Raw genomic sequence first — 18,266 nt, 5'->3', positions numbered from 1 at the left:
GATGGAAGGGATGTTTTATTTTGGTGTTAGTTCTAGAAGTTCTTGTAGGTCATTGTAGAATAGTTCCACTTCAGCTTCTTTGGCATTAGTGGTTGGGGCATAGACTTGGGTTACTGTGATATTGAATGCCCAGAAGCACAGTTTATTGCCTTGAATTTTTCAGGCCAGTGAGTCCCTGCCTTTTGGTGCCTTCTCTTTCCTGCCTTTCTGCCCCAGACTTCTTTGCTCCGCTCTGCCCCTGTTCACAGATCCCAGGGAGTAACTGTTGCTCTCAAGGCCCCATCCACCCAACACCTCTCGCCCTTGTGTCCAAGCCCTCCTCACCCCTCTGTGCTGACCTCCATGGATACATCAGCTGGACTCCGAGGGGCCACAGAGCCTCTTAGAGTCTGCCACACTGAAAATAAGTGGTTGTGTCCTGTTTGAAACTGCCTCTGATTCCCAGGTGGCTCAGTGGTAATCCTCCTGCCAGTGTAGGAGCTGCAGAAGATGCAGGTTTGGTCCCTGGATTGGGAAGATCCCCTGGAGGAAGAAATAGTAGCCCACTCCAGTATTCTTGCCTGGAGAATCCCATGGACAGAGCCTGGCGGGCTACAGTCCCTGGGTTCACAGACAGTGACCACAGACACAACTGAGCGAGTGAGCACGCGAGCACTGATTCTAGTGCCTGCAGCTGCCCAGAGCTTCAGGCTGACCCTGTTTCACTCCTCACCCTCTCTTGCTCTCAGTGGTAACAATTTGTTAAGCACACTTCCAGAGAGTGGACAGTTTTTACATTTAGAATTTGAGATAGCCACACTTGAAAAATCAGACAAAATAAGTCCTATGTACCTCAAGGCTTATGAAAGTGTTAGTCATTCAGCTGTTTCTGACTCTGTGCAACCCCATGGACTATAGCCCACCAGGCTCCTCTGTCCACTGGATTCTCCAGGCAAAAATACTGGAGTGGGTTGCCACTTCTTCCTCCAGGGGATCTTCCTGACCCAGGGATCGAACCCAGGCATCCTCCGTTGCAGGTAGATTCTTTACCGTCTGAGCCACCAGGGAGGCCCCAAGGCTTATGACGAAGTGTTTAATAGGTGGTGGCCCTGCTGTCCTCCTGCTTCTCAGCTGCTCCACATCTTTTCTCTGGGGACCACCCCCCATCCTGCCCTCCTCAGAAGCCAAAATCCTAGTCTACCTTAAAGGCGTGTTCACTTCTCTCTTTCTGCCCCTAATCAGCCTTATTGCCGTCTCTGCCCAGCCTGACTCAGCGTGGCTGTGGAATTTAGTTCCATCATCTTTTATTATGCTTAAAAAAATCATAAACATTTATTCATGCTTCCATGGTCATCATAACTCATTTTAGTGACTATATAGGCTATTGAATTAATATGTCATTAACCCATTTGATTATATGGCATTTTCCTTTAATTTTTACTCTTTTGAATAAGGCTCATACGAACTTTTAAAAATACATAGTTCTTTTCTCTTCATCTATTAAAAAATTTCTGCAGATCAGTTGCCAAGCTTGGAATTCCTAAATCAGTTTATTGTTTTTATCATCATCATTACTGTTATTATTATTAGGTAGGTAATGTGTTTCTCACTAAATGGAACAGGATTCTTGCCACAGAAGTAGTTCTAATGTGCAGTGCTGACAAAGCATCACGAGAACCCTGGAAATGGCATGTTACTGTTGTTCTCAGTTGTTCCTTGCTTAGCCCTGCTCAGCAGTTTCAGTCTGAAATATTTAAAATAAAGAAATATAATCCAGCTTTGGCATTTTCATTTTCCCAGAAATTAAATGAATGATAATCCACTGGGGTGAACAGCAAGACAAATAAGATCATGATTTGATCTCTTATGAAGAGACCTCTCTTTGTTTCCTCTCCATGAAAAACTCTGCAGCCCTACGTGAGTTCGTGCTTCTCGGACTAGGAGGGCAAAGGAGACTGATGGTAGAGCCCTCCACACGATCAGCAGGAGTGTAAGGAAGTTTAAAAAGCACTTTAAAAGCACATTTCTTCTCTGGAAGAAATGACACATTTCCTTTCTAAGTACCTTTTGGAAAAGTTTCAGGCTATTGTTTTAAAATAACCTAAACATAGAGCTTGGCAAAATGAACATGTTTCTAAAGTTTTTTTTTTCTACATTGACACAGTCTTAGACTATCAAAGAAAATCCCTCTACTAGAAAAATGGGTAGAATAAGCAGCAAGCAAAACATACAATGAGTTTAGGTGAGTGGGTGTAAGTTGTCAAAACAGTGAAGGAAAAGGAAGCTATTTTATCTTAGTGCAGACCATGGCTTCCCTAGTGGCTCAGATGATTAAGAATCTGCCCGCAATGCAGGAGGCCCAGGTTTGATTCCTGGAAAAGGAAATGGCAACCCACTCCAGTAGTCTTGCCTGGAAAATCCCATGGACAGTGGAGCCTGGCGGGCTACAGCCTGTGGGGTTGCGAAGAGTTGGACACGACTGATCGAGTAAACACAGAGAGTATGGCTTAGACATTCATGAAGGTAGTTTTTGTAAAAATGAAGCCATCTGGTCTTGATACTTTGATACAGTTTATTAATATCATTCAGGAATTTTAAATAGTTTGTGCCTATAAAAATTGTTGCTAAATTGTATTGTTGTGAATAGTAGATTTTGTTTCCAGTTTGGTTAATAGTAAATTTTTTTAGTCTGGAATTTGTTGATTTTTAAAAGTAAAACAGCCCAACTTAAGCCTGTTTTAATAACCATTTTTTAAACCAATGAGACATATCCTTAATACAAAACAAATTTCTGTATTACTTAATAGAAGTTATACAACTTTGTTTAATACATAGTTTCTTGAGAGCGCTGGAGTATTAGGAGTTGAACTTAATGTTGTTTTGATTTTATCTCAGAAGTGGGAGATTTTAATTTGTCACCCAAGGAAGTAAAGGAGTATGCCTGGAAAAAGAGCAAGAAGGAATTCTAGATAGAACGTGTGAATATGGAAGTAGAGCCAGCTATCAAGGTCAGCTGCCTGGTTTGAAACCTGATTCGCAAGCAAGGATGGTCTTCTCTCAGCCTGAATGTGATAAAAATTTTTTCAGGTGAAACACCCCCAACAAATAGTATAAGTCTTGCCAATTTTCTAGTGTGTCTGCTTGAGCTGGGTGCAGACCGCATGGTAGTCTGATGTTTGTCCTCCAAAGGAAATACTACTGTGTTTCAGAGTTCCTGGGGTCTAGGTAGGTCGCATTTTGACCTTGGACCAGTTTATCATTCTGAAGCTTCATGAAGTTAAAGTGTGATTTTTTCAGGTTAGTTGATTGAATGGAAGAGGTGACTTTAAGGTTTTCTACTCACAGCAGCTTCTCTGCTGTCTGAAATCATTCTTCTTTCAAGAAGACACAGGGAAGAGCACGTCCCATGAGGCCTCCATTGAACTACTGATGCATTTGTACTACAACTTTTGGGGTTGATTTTGGGGGGTTTAGAATATGTCCGCATTCTGATCTTTAGACCCTTAAAACCACACAGATAGGTAGCTTGTTAATCGCTTTGAGTGAAGGAAGGTGCTGCCCGACACCCTCATCTCCAAGTGCCTTGGCCTTTACTGTCCTGTTTGCAAGTGGAGTAGAATCCTTGAACAGGCTTTAATGTAAGTTTTAGAAATATTTATTTATTTATTTGGCTGCACTGGATCTTAGTTGCGGCCTGTGAACTCTTAGTTGAGGCGTGTGCTCACGGCACACAGGATCTAGTTCCCCAACCAGAGATCGAACCCTAGGCCCCTTGCATTGGGAGCATGGAGTCATAGCCACCAGACCACCAGGGAAGTCCCTCCTTGAGCAGATTTAATGCTTAGAGGAGAGTTGGCCTTTACCTTCTTATAATTCCTTCTGTTTCATCCCCTGTGTTGAACATATATAATGGTATGTATCCATAAGCATTCTATACTAAGTAACAAAATACTGTCAACAAAATGTGATATTGTGTTAGTAGTTCAGGCCTACTACTACTACTAAGTCACTTCAGTCGTGTCCGACTCTGTGCGACCCCATAGACTACAGCCTACCAGGCTTCTCTGTCCATGGGATTCTCCAGGCAAGAACACTGGAGTGGGTTGCCATTTCCTTCTCCAATGCATGAAAGTGGAAAGTGAAAGTGAAGTCGCTCAGTCGTGTCCGACTCTTAGCGACCCCATGGACTGCAATCTACCAGGCTCCTCCATCCATGGGATTTTCCGGGCAACAGTACTGGAGTGGGGTGCCATTGCCTTCTCCCAGTTCAGGCCTAAGGATCATCATTATAAGCGTCTATTGATGATTTTAGATAAGGGAAAGTGAAAGTCACTCAGTTGTGTCTGACTCTTTGTGACTCCATGCACTATATAGTCCATGGAATTCTCCAGGCAAGAATACTGGAGTGGGTAGCCTTTCCCTTCTCCAGGGGATCTTCCCAACCCAGTTATCCAACCCAGGTATCCCGCATTGCACGCCGATTCTTTACCAGCTGAGCCACCAGGGAAGCCCTTAGGTATGGAAGGCCATGCCAAATGCTACTCATCCTGCGGTGTGCTGCCCAGGGGGACTACTGCCTGGCGAGAAAAGTCCTTGGTAGGGAGGTGAGGGACTAGGGCTTCGGATACAACCTGAGCTCGGTATTTTGGGCACCTGGAGGATGACAGCTTGCTAGGATGCAGGGTCTGGGTGTGGGAATCACAAGCATGTCAGTTGAACCCCTGATTTGAGACCACCATTGGTGGTCTCTGAGCCCAGGGGCAATGGGATGCATGGTTCCGTGGGAGTTGTCGCCAGTAGTTGACATACCCGAGGTGGTCTGGAGGGAGGAGCCTACCAGGTAACATGGGAGGAGGGTGCACTGGGGCATGAGTGGTGAGGGTTGGATGTTGGTGGATGTGCCAAGAACAGAGGCAAGGTCCAGTGTCTTAGGTTGGAATTACTTCTTAAAAAACAAGTAGAAACCTGCAACATTGTTATCACATCTAAAGAACAGTGTCTTTTAATATCAGATATCTAGTCAGTGTTCCTATTATCAGCTGTTTCATGATAATATTGGAGAAGGCAATGGCACCCCACTCCAGTACTCTTGCCTGGAAAATCCCATGGACAGAGGAGCCTGGTAGGCTGCAGTCCATGGGGTCGCTAAGTCAGACACGACTGAGCGACTTCACTTTCACTTTTCACTTTCATGCCTTGGAGAAGGAAATGGTAACCCACTCCAGTGTTCTTGCCTGGAGAATCCTAGGGACAGGGGAGCCTGGTGGGCTGCTGTCTGTGGGGTCGCACAGAGTCAGACATGACTGAAGCGACTTAGCAGCAGCAGCAGCATAATATAGGCATGCATATGTAACAGTTTGAGCGAATCAGGATCTAATAAGTCTCCACATGGTGATTACTTGATGTGTCTGTTAAACCTCTGTAGTGGTAGGCTGGTCCTCCATCTCTGTGTTTCCCCCCATGCAAATTATGTGTTGAAGAAACTAGGTCATTTGTCTACAGAGTTTCCTGCAGTCTTGCTTTTTTGCAGAATAAACCCCAGTGGTGGTGGTCATTGTGTTCCTCTGCATTTCCTATAGACTGATAGTTGGATCTAGAGGTTTGACCAGATGTATTGTAAAATAAAGTTGGTATCATACTGCACTTATCAATTTTATATAGGGCCTTTTACTTAACATTATATCATGAACATTTTCCCATGCCATTAAGTATTTTTTCTGTTTCATAACTTCATTTAAATGGTTTCCAACTAGAAAGATCTGTTCCATCAGTTCAGTTCAGTTGCTCAGTCCTGACTCTTTGCAACCTCACGGACTGCAGCACGCCAAGCTTCCCTGTCCATCACCAACTCCCAGAGCTTGCTCAAACTCATGTCCATCCATCGAGTCAGTGATGCCATCCACCCATCTCATCCTCTGTCGTCCCCTTCTCTTCCTGTTCTGTTCCTTCTGTACATGGAAATGTCTTAACCTCTGAGATTTGTGGAAGAAGAAAACTAAATAATCGTGAACAGTAACCAAGAACCCACAAATAGTAACACAGCAGTTTAAACATTACCTCAGAGTGTCAAATTTTGATTTAAGATGTTGAACTACAAACAGTAAACAGTATAGATCTGTTTACATATGCTTTCGTCTGATCTGTGTCTCGCTTTCCCTTTTAATTTTGGATGTGAACTTGAACTTCTTGGAACTTCCTATCACAGTACAGGTACTCATGGAGGAGTCTGCCTGATTCTTGCTTTGTGAACCGTGTGACATAGGAGCTCGTTCTCTCTTGAACAAAGAGACTGCGTGTCACCATGTCTTCATGGTGTCCATGCAGATGTGGTATATTAGTACCTGCTCGATTGCAAACGACGAAAGTCACTCGGATTCGCTGAGGCTGCTTAGGGTGATTGTGGTGAGGATGCTGGGGCGTCTGCCTCACAGAACCCTCAGAACACAGGAGGGGCCTCAAGAGCAGCTGGCGTGAGGCCCCTCCACCTGAACTGTCTCCAGCTTCTCTTCGTAGGTCAGCTTCATTCTTCCCCATTTATTAACATACAGAATTCTCCAGTCCAAACTGCAAAACGTGTGGCCAGAAACAGTCATTTCAGCTCCTGGAGAGGTAGGGTCTGTTTCTCTCTCCTGGTTTCTGATTTCCCAAGGAAGGAACTGACTAATCTCTTCTCTGGTCTGACCAGTGGTGATCAGAGGTGGGATAATGTAGAGGAAAATCCTGGATTCAACTTGGCAAAGATTCTGTTGTGACCAGTCCTCCGTGGCTGGAAAATGGGATGTGTTGTGCAAATGGCAGTTCATACACCAAGGCCTGTTTCCAGGTCACATATAAAATAGCATGATGCCCACTGTGCTGCTCAGTCATCTTATTTATTTGGATAAATGAGGGTCAACATCTAGTCTTTCTTTATTATGGTCTAATCATTTACAATGATCTTAAATAAGCTGGGCAGATTCTGACACATGCATACACCCACATCACCACCTTTCCACAGCCTGACACGGCCCCAGAAAGTTCCCTCGTATCCCTTTGCTGTGTTCTGTCCTTTCTCAACCCCGGAAGCGGCCACTGTTCCAGTTTTTATCCTCAGAGACCAGTCTTCCTTGTCTCGAACTTCAAACAGAATGGAAACAGAGAGTGTCAGCACTTAGCCTTAATGTATTCTAGCTCAAGGTTGTAAACATTAATTCAGTGCTGGCTGTGAGCCAGAATCTCGTTGCTGTTGGAAATACAAGAGTGGCTGTGACAGAGCTGACAGTAAGGGAAAGAGAGAGCTGGGACTCAAGGCGAAGGCAGAGCACGGCTGTGCTGGGCAAGGCGGCCGGCGTCCTGCTCCGAAGGGGAAGAGCCCCAGAGCTTCCAGGAGGCTAGGTGGAGTGCAGGAGAGGCATTCCTTATTGTTCTTCTGAGGGAATGAGCCAAAATATTAAACCTGGGCTGTTTTGGTCGTGTGTCCTTTGCCCACCTGTGGGCAGGACTTCCTCATCTCCCACGTGTGCTCTGGTTAAAGGAGAGGCCCAGGGACTGGTGTGGAAGGGTTTCCTCCCAGGGCTGAGATGGCTGGGAACTCTCGGTGAATGAATAGTGATAATGTGCTCCACTCTGTATGCAGATCTCTCCCAGTTCTCCAGAAACGTTTTCTTTCTGTTTACCTCAGCTACTTTTCTCATTTGGGTGGGATGGCCAAGACACCAAGTTTGCAGTTGGTTGCCAAGAAATCAGTAGTCCTCAGCGTTGTTTGTATATCGCTATAAAATGAGCACTTTCCATGTTACTGATATTATTTAGAATCCTGACTCCTCGTTCTTTCATAACTTACCATGTATAGACATAACTGTAGGTAGCTATTGAGTTGGCCAAAAAGTTCATTTGTTTGTAAGTAAAAATAAAAGACATATTTTTCATTTTCACCAAGAACTTTTTTGAGCAGTGTAGTCACTTAACCAAGTGAACTTTCTGGCCAGCCTGCAGGGAAGCCTGGGTTTGCTCTAGTCCATGGGGTTGCAGAGTCAGACATGACTGAGCGACTGAATAGCAACAATAAATATATAGAGTGTGTGTGTATGTGTATACATGTATATACTGGTACAATACACCATGTACTCTTTGTGTGTGTATGTGTGTATTTGTCTAATTTGTCCAATTGATTAATGTTATAGGGTCAATGGGAAATAGTGTTGAAAATTAGAAGTTTACTTGGGTGGCAAAGAGGATAAATTTATTAAAGACTACTTATTCTTTTCTTTTCTCTACAGGACTATCCGAGTATGGCTGAAAAGAGACAGTGGTCAGTACTGGCCCAGCATTTACCACACAATGGCCTGTGAGTAGCCACACTGTTCCACCCAAGAAAAATGTCTTTGATGATTTAAATTTCAAAATGAGCTTGTTGGTTACCTAATACCTACAGCATTCTGTGTTAAAATGCAGGAAAACTCCCCTTCTCTTGCAAAAAGGAAGCTGAGTCAACTGGTTTAACTGAATCAACTTGAACAAAACTTGGGGAAAAAAAATAGGAAGAGGAAAGCCGCCCACCTCCCCCATTTTCCTTTGTCTTCATTTTGCCAACTTATATTAGTAGTAATTTTCTACTTAGTAATAGCCGACACTGACACTAAATCAGGATTCTGAACACTCCTTTGCCTCATGCCTGGCCTTTGTGCCGCTTTTTCTTAAACTCTGGGTACTGTTGAGAAGTTTGGTCCAAGGCACGACACATTCTAAATGGAGATTTTTTTTTTCCCAGTAGTCAAACATGTTCTAAAAATAAACCCAAAATATAAAGCTTTTGTATTGAGATTTTAGAAGAGCCCTGAGATGTAGTGACAAAATTGCAATTAAATCCTGCCCTTCCTGCCAATCTAAGCTTTGCCTCCTTCTCTCCTACTTCTCCATCCCTTTCTTGAAAAAAAGATGTGGTACCACCCAGGTCCAAGCTGGACTCGAGTCCTACCGCCCCAGTGGCCACATGGAAGGCATCATAGCTGCTTATTTCCGCGTGGTTTTGGTCCTTAATGAGGAGATTTTCCTCAGTTAAGGTTTCAATGTTCAGTAGCTACCCCTGGGAAAAGACACACGGTTCTGGGGCAGGCTTGCTGGTCTGTTACTGAAGACCATTACGAAGTTCTCCAAAGAGCGCTTGCCAGGGCCAAACTCTGTGGACACTGCAGCTCCATGAAGAGTTACTGCAGGGGCTGTGGGGTGTGTTACAAACGCAGAGTAGCCAGTTATTCAGCAGATTCTATTCCATCAGCTTGAGTCACCCTTCCAAGCACCGCCTGTCTTGCTAGCACTTTCTCATTTATTGCAGGGTACCTGCAGGATTTCAATCCTATAAATATTTCCACAAAGGATTAGTAGTTTATCAGGATTTTCCTTTGTCCTACCTTCCACTAACAGCTTGGGCAGGCCGGTTACCTTCTCTGTCTTGATAACCATTCAATGAGAACGAAGTAGACTTTTTGGAAGACTGGTATAAAGCTAACTATTATAAAAGGACCCTTTTATATAATTATAAAATAGTTATAAAAAACTATTATAAAAAGTAAAACTTCATTGTGTGTATGTAGCGTGTTAAGACTACCTGAAACCCTAATCGTGGTCTCTTGTGCAGGCAGTCTTCTGTCCTGCATCTGCCTTTATTTGTGGATGGGTCACCTTGGTTACTTAGTGTGGAACATGAAGTGGCCATTGTCTCAGTAAATGTCCTTACAGGCCCATTTAATAAATTTACTTTGGGATTTTGGGGAAGTGGGGCAAAGGTAGATGGAGCACCCTCATCCTCTGAGCCTACATTTTACTCAACTGGAAAAAAAAAAAAAAAGGGCTTCTCTTAGATGAGTAACTCCTTACTTCCAATGGTCCAATGATGGGTCCGTAGCTGGAAATAGCCACAGCAACCCGGGGACCTCTGACAGTGCTGGGAGATGGTTTGTCATCCTTGTGGATGGTCTTATTAATGCTGTTGACTGTGATTCTTCCCTCCTCCCCCTTCCCTTACACTTCAGATTTTGGCCACAGCTCAGTCTCCTTGAGACCTCAGCTGTGTAGTTTATGCCTTTAGAACAAGGAGAGTCTAAGGTGGATTTTTCTTGCATTTCCCCCAAATTCTTAGTTCACTTTGTAACTGATTTCTCTCGTGGGACACCAGAACCTAGCAGCAGCAGCACACACTCTTCCTTGGCTTTTGAGTCTTAGGCACATGGCTTTACTTTCTCCATTGCCATCCCTTGCTATCTTGGCTTAACTGTATCCTCCGGAAGTAGCTCCCAGAACTCTGTGGCTGGAAGGATCAGGAAAAAAACAGGACAGAACAGGCACAGCATCTCTGCCGTGGGTGACTGACACCTTCGTGTTTGTATACATGCATTGCAGCCTTTTGCTTCCAGATAGTGGTTATTACCTCCGGCTAGAGCAGTATCTGTGGATGAAACTGCAGGAACACTGCCAGAAGAAAACAGAATGAATGAATGTTGAGAAATTTGCTTGTCTGTTTTAGGGTGACTTTTAAAATTAAATTCAAAACACAAGAAGAAAAGCGCCATGTTGCTTTTAAAAACTACTGCAGATTCACCAGTTGACATTTTAGTGGTCATCCGTGAATTTAAACTGTCCCCGTGATGAAACAGAAGTGATCAGTAAGTGAAACCTTAGAATATCGCTGTACATGGACCAATTACGAATCATAACAATACCTCACGTAACAAAAATAACTTTGAGAATCTGCTTTAGCTGAAGAGAAGTGTAACCGTCAGTTTCTGTTTCTACTGTGTGCTGCTCGGATGCTCAGTCATGTCCAAGTCTTTGCAACCCTGCGGACCATGGACTGTAGCCTGCCTGGCTCCTCTGTCCATGGGCTTCTCCAGGCAAGAATACTGCAGTGGGTTGCTGTTTCCTCCTCCAGGAGGTCTTCCCGACCCAGGGATCAAGCCTGTGTCTCTTATGTCTCCTACTTTGGCAGGTGGGTTCTTTACCACTAGCACCACCTGGAAAGCCCATCTACTCTGTGTCTCATGCATTTTTCTTGGTACTATTTTACCAAATCATCACAACAGCTATTATAAGAAAGATGATATTTTCATCATTTAGTGGACAAGGAAACTGAGGCCAGAGGTTGGAATTCCAGTCCATGTGCATCCAACTCCAGAACTGGGCTGCTCACCACAGTGTGGGGTGGGTCCACAGACTTCTCCTACAAAGGACCAGACATAAATATTAGACTTTGTGGGCCAGACAGTCTCTGTGGCAGCTTCTCAACTCTGCCATTGCAGAATCAAAAGCAGTCATAAAGAATACATAGATGAATGAGCCTGGCTGTATTCCAGAAAACCCTTTGTTTATAAAACTAGAGTTTAAAGCAAACGATTTTGTACTGTATTGACCTTTTTAAAAGGTCTCTGATTTGAAAGATGATTTGTGTTTTTCTTGTTTATAAAACTATGTTAACATTCACATTAAAAAAAAAGATTATCTTTTTAAAAAAAGTTTATCTCACTAGAAGCTTCCCTTCTAGGAAAAAAGTCAGAGCATTTTTATATACCAAACAAATAAACCAGGAAGGCTTGCTTTTTTTTTTTAATGTGAGATGTCTCTAACCTTATAAAATTACTCAGCACATTGTAATTTTTACGCAAAGGAGAGGTTTTACATATTCATGTGCAGTTTGTTATAGGATTGAGCATAAAAGAATTGAAAAGAAGCTTAAAACTAAAACATTAAGATTTAGTAACAACTGAAAAGCAAGCAAAAATGATGACAGTGAATCTTTAAAATCATCAAAGGGATTTGATTTGTTGAAGATAATTTTGTGTGTGATTATTAAAGAGCATTTTGTGTGACAATAGCATCTGTCGTTGGGCTTCCCCAGTGGCTCAGTGGTAAAGAACCTGCCTGCCAATGCAGGAGATGCGGGTTTGATCCCTGGGTCAGGAGAAGGAAACGGCAGCTCATTCCAGTATTCTGGGCTGGGAAATCCCATGGACAAAGGAGCCTGGTGGGCTGTAGTCCAGGGGGGTTGCAAGAATTGGACACGACTTAGTGACTAAAACAAACAAACATGTATCTTTATGGTTATAATCCTTAAACATGATCATTCTTTGTAGTTTCAAACATCAATATGGTGGATAAGGGTTACAAACTTGTAGTCTATTCTAATTGTTAGGTGTGTAGACAATTTTAGTATCTACATTTCAATGACATAGTTCTTGGAATGCAACTGAAATAGTCTTTTTCTATAGTCTGATCATGCAGCTAACTATGTTTCTGCCTTTGAGTACAATCCAGCTTTTCTTCCAGTTTTCTTCCTTTGGTGGAGAATATCCGCCGTGGTAGTTAGAGAACTTTAAACTGTTTTCAAGTGGTAACTTCATTTATAGGATTTTTCTCTTTTACTTTTTTATAAAACGTTTTATTTCAAAGTAAGCTCAAGTTTGTTTGTTTGTTTCCTGGCATTCATTTCTTTCCGTGGTCAATTAAAATTCTTAAGGCTGAAGTGAACCCAAATATTTCTTTTTCCAAGTGTTCCATTTTCTAAATCACTTTAATTTTGATTTTTAGCAGAAGGAAGGGACTTAGAGTTTCTCCTTTCTGAAACTCATTCTCTGGCACATGTTTTCTGGAAGAAGTTTAGGTGGAACCTGGAAGGGTCATGTCTAAGGGAAGAGTCAGGCTGTCTCAGTCACATGATGCTGCTTTAGACAAAGAAACAAGCTGGGATTGTATGAGTCACTGCAAAACGGAACCTTTTTTGACCATTGGGGAGAAAAGACAACAACAAATAATCCCAAAGTAGCCTCCCCAGTTTGCTCACATGCCTTGGAATGGCAATTGTGGTACTGGACACCTCTCTTTCCACAGATGCCCGCCACTGTTTTGCCTGTGATGGGGAAGGGAGGAGGGGCAGGATGACCCACAGAGTTTGGGTGGCAGATCACCTGCTCTAAACACTGGTCCCCACACCTTTCCAGAACCAGGTAGGAATTTCAATCAGATGAAACTTCATGCTGACTCGCTTCACCCAAAGTCATAAAAGTAACTTGGAAGGTTATTAAAGTTAAAATTTGAAACTAAAACAGCAGAAAGAAATTTAATAACATTTTTTAAAATAAAACATCTTTGCCCTCTTTTTTTTTTTTAACCTAAGTCGTATAGCTCTTTTTAATAACGTACCTTGAACAATGACTTAACCTGCTTAACTCTGCTCATAACATGATCTTTGTCTTTCTGGCAGCTCCCTGCTCTGCTATGGCTTACCATCATGATAGTAGACGGATATTTGTGGGCCAGGATAATGGAGCTGTGATGGTAGGTAGCTTCCAGAATGTATTCATTGTATTGACCTCCCCATGTTCACCGTTGGACAGTTTAAATAAAGTTAACAAAGAATGCCCGGTTGTTTCGCATTAGGAAATGTTTCATTCAGTACAGATGGTAGACCCAAAAATGGATTAATTCTAGAATTAACTAGCATTAATTAATAAATTAATAAACTCCAGATTTTCCTTGACTTATGACGAGGCTTTGTCCTGATAAACCCATTGTAAGTTTAAAAATATCATAAGTTGAAAATACACTTAATACACCTAATCTACTGAATAGCATAGCTTAGCCTCACCCACCGTAAACATGCCAGAACACTTACATTAGCCTGCTGTTGGATGAAGTCATCTAACACAAAGCCTATTTTATACTAAAGTGTTGAATATCTCATGTAATTTATTGAATACTGTACTGAAAGTGAAAAAGAGAATGATTGTATGAGTCCAGCATGGTTGTAAGTGTGTTGGTTGTTCACCCTCAGGACGCTGATTAGGGGCTGTGGCTGCCCTTGTCCAGCATTACGAGAGAGGATCATACGGCTTATCACCCGTCTGGGAAAAGATCAACATTCAAAAGTCAAAGAATAGTTTCTACTGAATGTGTACCGCTTTTACACCATTGTAAAACTGAAAAATCATAAGTTGAGCCATCCTAAGTTAGGGACCAGCTGTAGCTCCACGGAGCTCTGATGATTGATGGCTGATTCTCAGGCTAACCCACAATGCACAGCCTTTGTACAGGAAACATGAGTCGCGTGGCAGCCCCATCCCTGAGCCCATGAAGGAGGAGACTGGGGCAAGGAGGACGTGGAGGAGATCATGCGCATGCGTGTGTGTGTGTGTGTGTGTGTGTGTATGTATGACAGAGGAGGGAGAAGAAAAACAAGATCAGGGACCAGTCATTTGGCCAACAACTCATGTAACTCTTTGAGGCAGTGCTTCTCAAACCATCTTTGGTGAAGGACCAGATATTTAAATTTTCAATTTATTAGAGATTGGTGTTTTTGTAAGTCTAATTGTATGTGTGTGTATGTATATATTTCATTAAGATGTAATTCATATACCATAAAATTCACCAAGTGTGCAATTCAGTGGTTTTATAGTATAGTTACAAGATTGAAAGTGTAGTCACTCTGTTGTGTCTGACTTTGCGACCCCATGGACTGTAGCCTGCCGGGCTCCTCTGTTTACGGGATAACCCAGGCAAGAATACTGGAGTGGACTGCCATTCCCTCCTCCAGGGGATCTTCCCGACCCGGGGATTGAACTTGGATCTCCCTCATTGCAGTCAGATTCTTTACTGTCAGAGCCACAAGGTGTGTATGCATATATTTCATTGAGATATACTTCATATACCATAAAATTCACCAGCTTAACGTGTGCGGTTCAGTGGTTTTATAGTATAGTTTCAAGATTATACAACCGTTAATAGTCTAGATTACTTTTATCAGTGCCTCCCATCCCCAAAAATGAATCCCATATCCTTTAGCAATCACTCTGTATTGTCCCTTTCTTCAGTTCCTAGCAGTCAGTAATAATACTTTCTGAGTTCATTCTAAACATTTTATGTAAATAGAATCATAAAATGTATAACTTTTTATATTAGGCTTCTTTCACTTAGCATCATATTTTCAAGGTTCATCTGTGTTGTAGCTTGAATTAATACTTCAGTCCTTTTTGTGGTGGAATAATAATCTGTTGTATGCCACACTTTGTTTATCCATTCATTAGTTGATAGATAGTTGGATTATATCTACCTTTTGGCTACTGTGAATAATGTTGCTATGAACAGTCACATAAACGTTTGTGAACCTGAGTTTTTCATTTTATTGGGTATACACATCTATGAATGGAATTGTGGGTCATATGGTAACTGTATTTAATTTTTTACAGAACTGCCAAACTGTTTTCCAAAGTTACTGTACCATTTTACATTCCCACCAGCAATGTATGAAGGTTCTAAATTTTTACATATTTACCAACACTTATTATTTTCTGATTTTGTTTATTTCCTAGTCAGTGTGAAGTGGTATCTAGCTTATCTAATTTGTTGGCATATCATTGTTGATAGCAGCCTTTTTTAGTCCTGTTTATTTCTGTAAGATTTAATAGTCCCCTTTTCATTCCTGAGTTTAGTAGTTTGAGTCATTTCTCTCTCTTTTTTTTTTTTTTTCCACCACTCTAGCTACATGTTTGTCAATTTTGTTAGTTTTTTTCAAAGAACCAGTTTTCATTGATTCTCTGTTGATTTGTTTTCTCTGTTATTTTTCTAGTCTCTGATAATGTGTTTCAGATTTTTCCTTTGATTTGCTTTGAGTTTAGTTTGCTTGATTGATTTTTTGGATATTACATTATTGAGTGAGAAAATTTGGAAGGATCCCTGGTGGCTCAGATGGTAATCTGCCTGCAATGCAGGAGACCCAGGTTTGATCCCTGGGTTGAGAAGATCTCCTGGAGAAGGGAATGGCAACCCTCCTCAGTATTTTTGCCTGGAGAATTCTGTGGACAGAGGCTACAGTCCATGGGGTCGCAAAGAGTCTAGCATGACTGGATGACTTTCACTTTTAACTTTGTCCGCTTGAATGTCATCATGATATTAAATTGCTGGAAAGTTTTCTGAACACTTATTCCCTAGTTTTCTGCTTTAAAGAAGCAGACCTCATTTTGAGTAGCACTGCTTTACAGAACTGGGAATGGTAACAATAAGTAAGATTTAGCTAATGGGGTTCCATAACATGTAAAGTGAAGAATGTGCACAGAGCAGTGAGAGCACAGGCCAGCGCCTGCACTCCCCTGGCCGGAGAGAGTGGCATGGCCAGCCTGTAACTGTGCTAAGCCCTAGCGGGTGGTGAGGAGTTAACCAGGAGAGAAGGAGGAGGACTTGCAGACACAGAGGACTGTACGAGCAAAGACAGAGAGGTTTTCAAGGTCAGAGTGTGTGCAGAGAGAAAGAATGAAGCAGCTCGGCAGCATGAAACACGTAAGACTGAAGAGGTGGCTGGAGCAGGTCAGAGAGAGCCGTGCGTTCAGATTTTACTCAGCACTGGGTGTCCTGCAGAATGCTGATTAAGAAGGAAGTAGACATGGTCCCTGCTCCCAGGGGTCTTTTGGACTAGTAAGGAGGACAGGTAATACAAAAGTAAGCATCGCATTGCAGGTTGTGTTGAGCACTGTGGAAAAATGAACAGGAGTGGGAAGGAGAGGGTCCAGAGAGGTGTGTGGCCCCATGCCCAGCAGACAGGATCTGCAGGAAGGAGGGCCGCTCCAAGGCTGTGACGTCCAGCCAAGGCCTGAAGGGCAAGCAGGAGACAGCCAGGCAGAGCGGGTTTTCCAGGAGCGAAGGTATGTGTGGAGGCGCAAGGCAGGACGTCTCTGTGTGTCTGAGCACTTAGAGGACATCCTCTTGGCTGGTTGGTGCTGAGTGACAGGGCAGCTCTGGGGCTGATGTGACCAGGTGAGCTGAGGGCAGGTCATTCAAGGCCTTGTGGGTTGGGGTGAGGTTTTCAGTTTTGTAAACCCATGGGAAGCTCTTCCAGGATTTTCAGCAGAAGAATGGTGTCATTTAATTTACAAAGATCCCCCTGGCTGCTCAGTGGAGCACGGATTGGAGGGCAACAAGAGTGGAGGTGGGAGGGTATTCCCTGGTGGTCCAGTGGTTAGTATTCGGCCTTTTCATTGCTGAGGGCCCAGGTTCTTCCTTCTCTGGTCAGGGTGTTAAGATCCTGCAAAGCCATGCAGTGCAGCCAAAAAAAAAACACACACGCTCTAACACCATCTATAAAAATAAACTCAAAATGGACCAAAGACCTAAATGCAAATATAAGGACAGACACTATAAAACTCTTAGAGGAAAACACAGGCAGAACATTCTTTGACACAAATTGCATTCGATATCTTTTGTGATCCACCTCCTAAAGAAAATAAAAACAAAAATAAACACATGGAACCTAATTAAACTTAAAAGATTCTGAAGGCAAAGGAAACCATAAAACAAAAAGACAGCCCACAGAATGGGAGAAAATATTTGCAAATGAAGCTACTGACAAGGGATTAATCTCCAAAATATACAAACACCTCATGCAACTCTATGTTAAAAAAAACCCAAAAACCCAATCAGAAAATGGCAAGAAGATCTAAATAGATATTACTGCAAAGAAGACATACAGATGGCCAAGAGGCACATGAAAAGATGATCAACATCAAGAGAAATACGCATCAAAACTACAATGAGATATCACCTCACAGTGGCCATCATCAAGAAATCTATAAACAATAAATGCTGAAAAGGGTGTGGAGAAAAGGGAACCCTTCTACAGTGATAATGGGAATATAAACTGGTACAACCATTATGGAAAACAGTATGGCAGTTCATTAAAAAACTAAAAATAGAACTACCATGTGATCTAGCAATCCCACTCTGGGCATATATCCAGAGAAAACTCTAATTCGAAAAGATACGTACACCCCAGGGTTCATTTCAGCACTGTTTACAATAGAAGCAACCTAACTGTCCATTGAAAGATGAATGGATAAAGAAGATGGACTATTATTCAGCCATAAAAAGAATGAAATAATGCCTTTTGCAGCAACATGGATGGACCTAGAGATTATCATACAAAGTAAAGTAAACCAGATGGAGAAAGACAAATATATGATGTTGCTTACATGTGCATGGTAAAACATGGTACAAATGAATCTTTACAAGACAGAAATAGAGTCACAGATGTAGAAAACAGATTTGTTGTTAGCAGAGGGGGAAGTAGAGGGGAGAAGTAAATGGAGACATTGGGATTGATAATATACACACTTTTATATATAAAATAGGTAAATAGTAATATAGCGTATAGCACAGGAAACTCTACTCAATACTCTGTAATGACCTATAATGGAAAGGAGTCTAAAAAGAGTGGCTATGTATGTGTGCCTGTTCGGCTCTGTTGTACAGCGCAGGCTAACACACATCGTAAA

General features: G+C 42.3%; 1 protein-coding gene across 1 annotated transcript in view; it reads left to right on the top strand.

Moving 5' to 3' along the window:
- Positions 1-18,266, top strand: part of WDFY1 (WD repeat and FYVE domain containing 1) — a 53,606-nt gene that overhangs the window by 13,426 nt on the left and 21,914 nt on the right. The window contains exons 2-3 of the mRNA XM_006069691.4: positions 8,238-8,305; positions 13,211-13,284. Coding sequence (XP_006069753.1) covers positions 8,238-8,305; positions 13,211-13,284 — 142 coding nt within the window. The remainder of the gene's footprint in view (positions 1-8,237; positions 8,306-13,210; positions 13,285-18,266) is intronic.

Source organism: Bubalus bubalis, chromosome 2 (genome assembly GCF_019923935.1).
Source record: "Bubalus bubalis isolate 160015118507 breed Murrah chromosome 2, NDDB_SH_1, whole genome shotgun sequence".
Lineage (NCBI taxonomy): Eukaryota > Metazoa > Chordata > Mammalia > Artiodactyla > Bovidae > Bubalus > Bubalus bubalis.
Note: the sequence above shows the minus strand (reverse complement) of the source record. Positions and strands in the feature narration are given on the sequence as shown.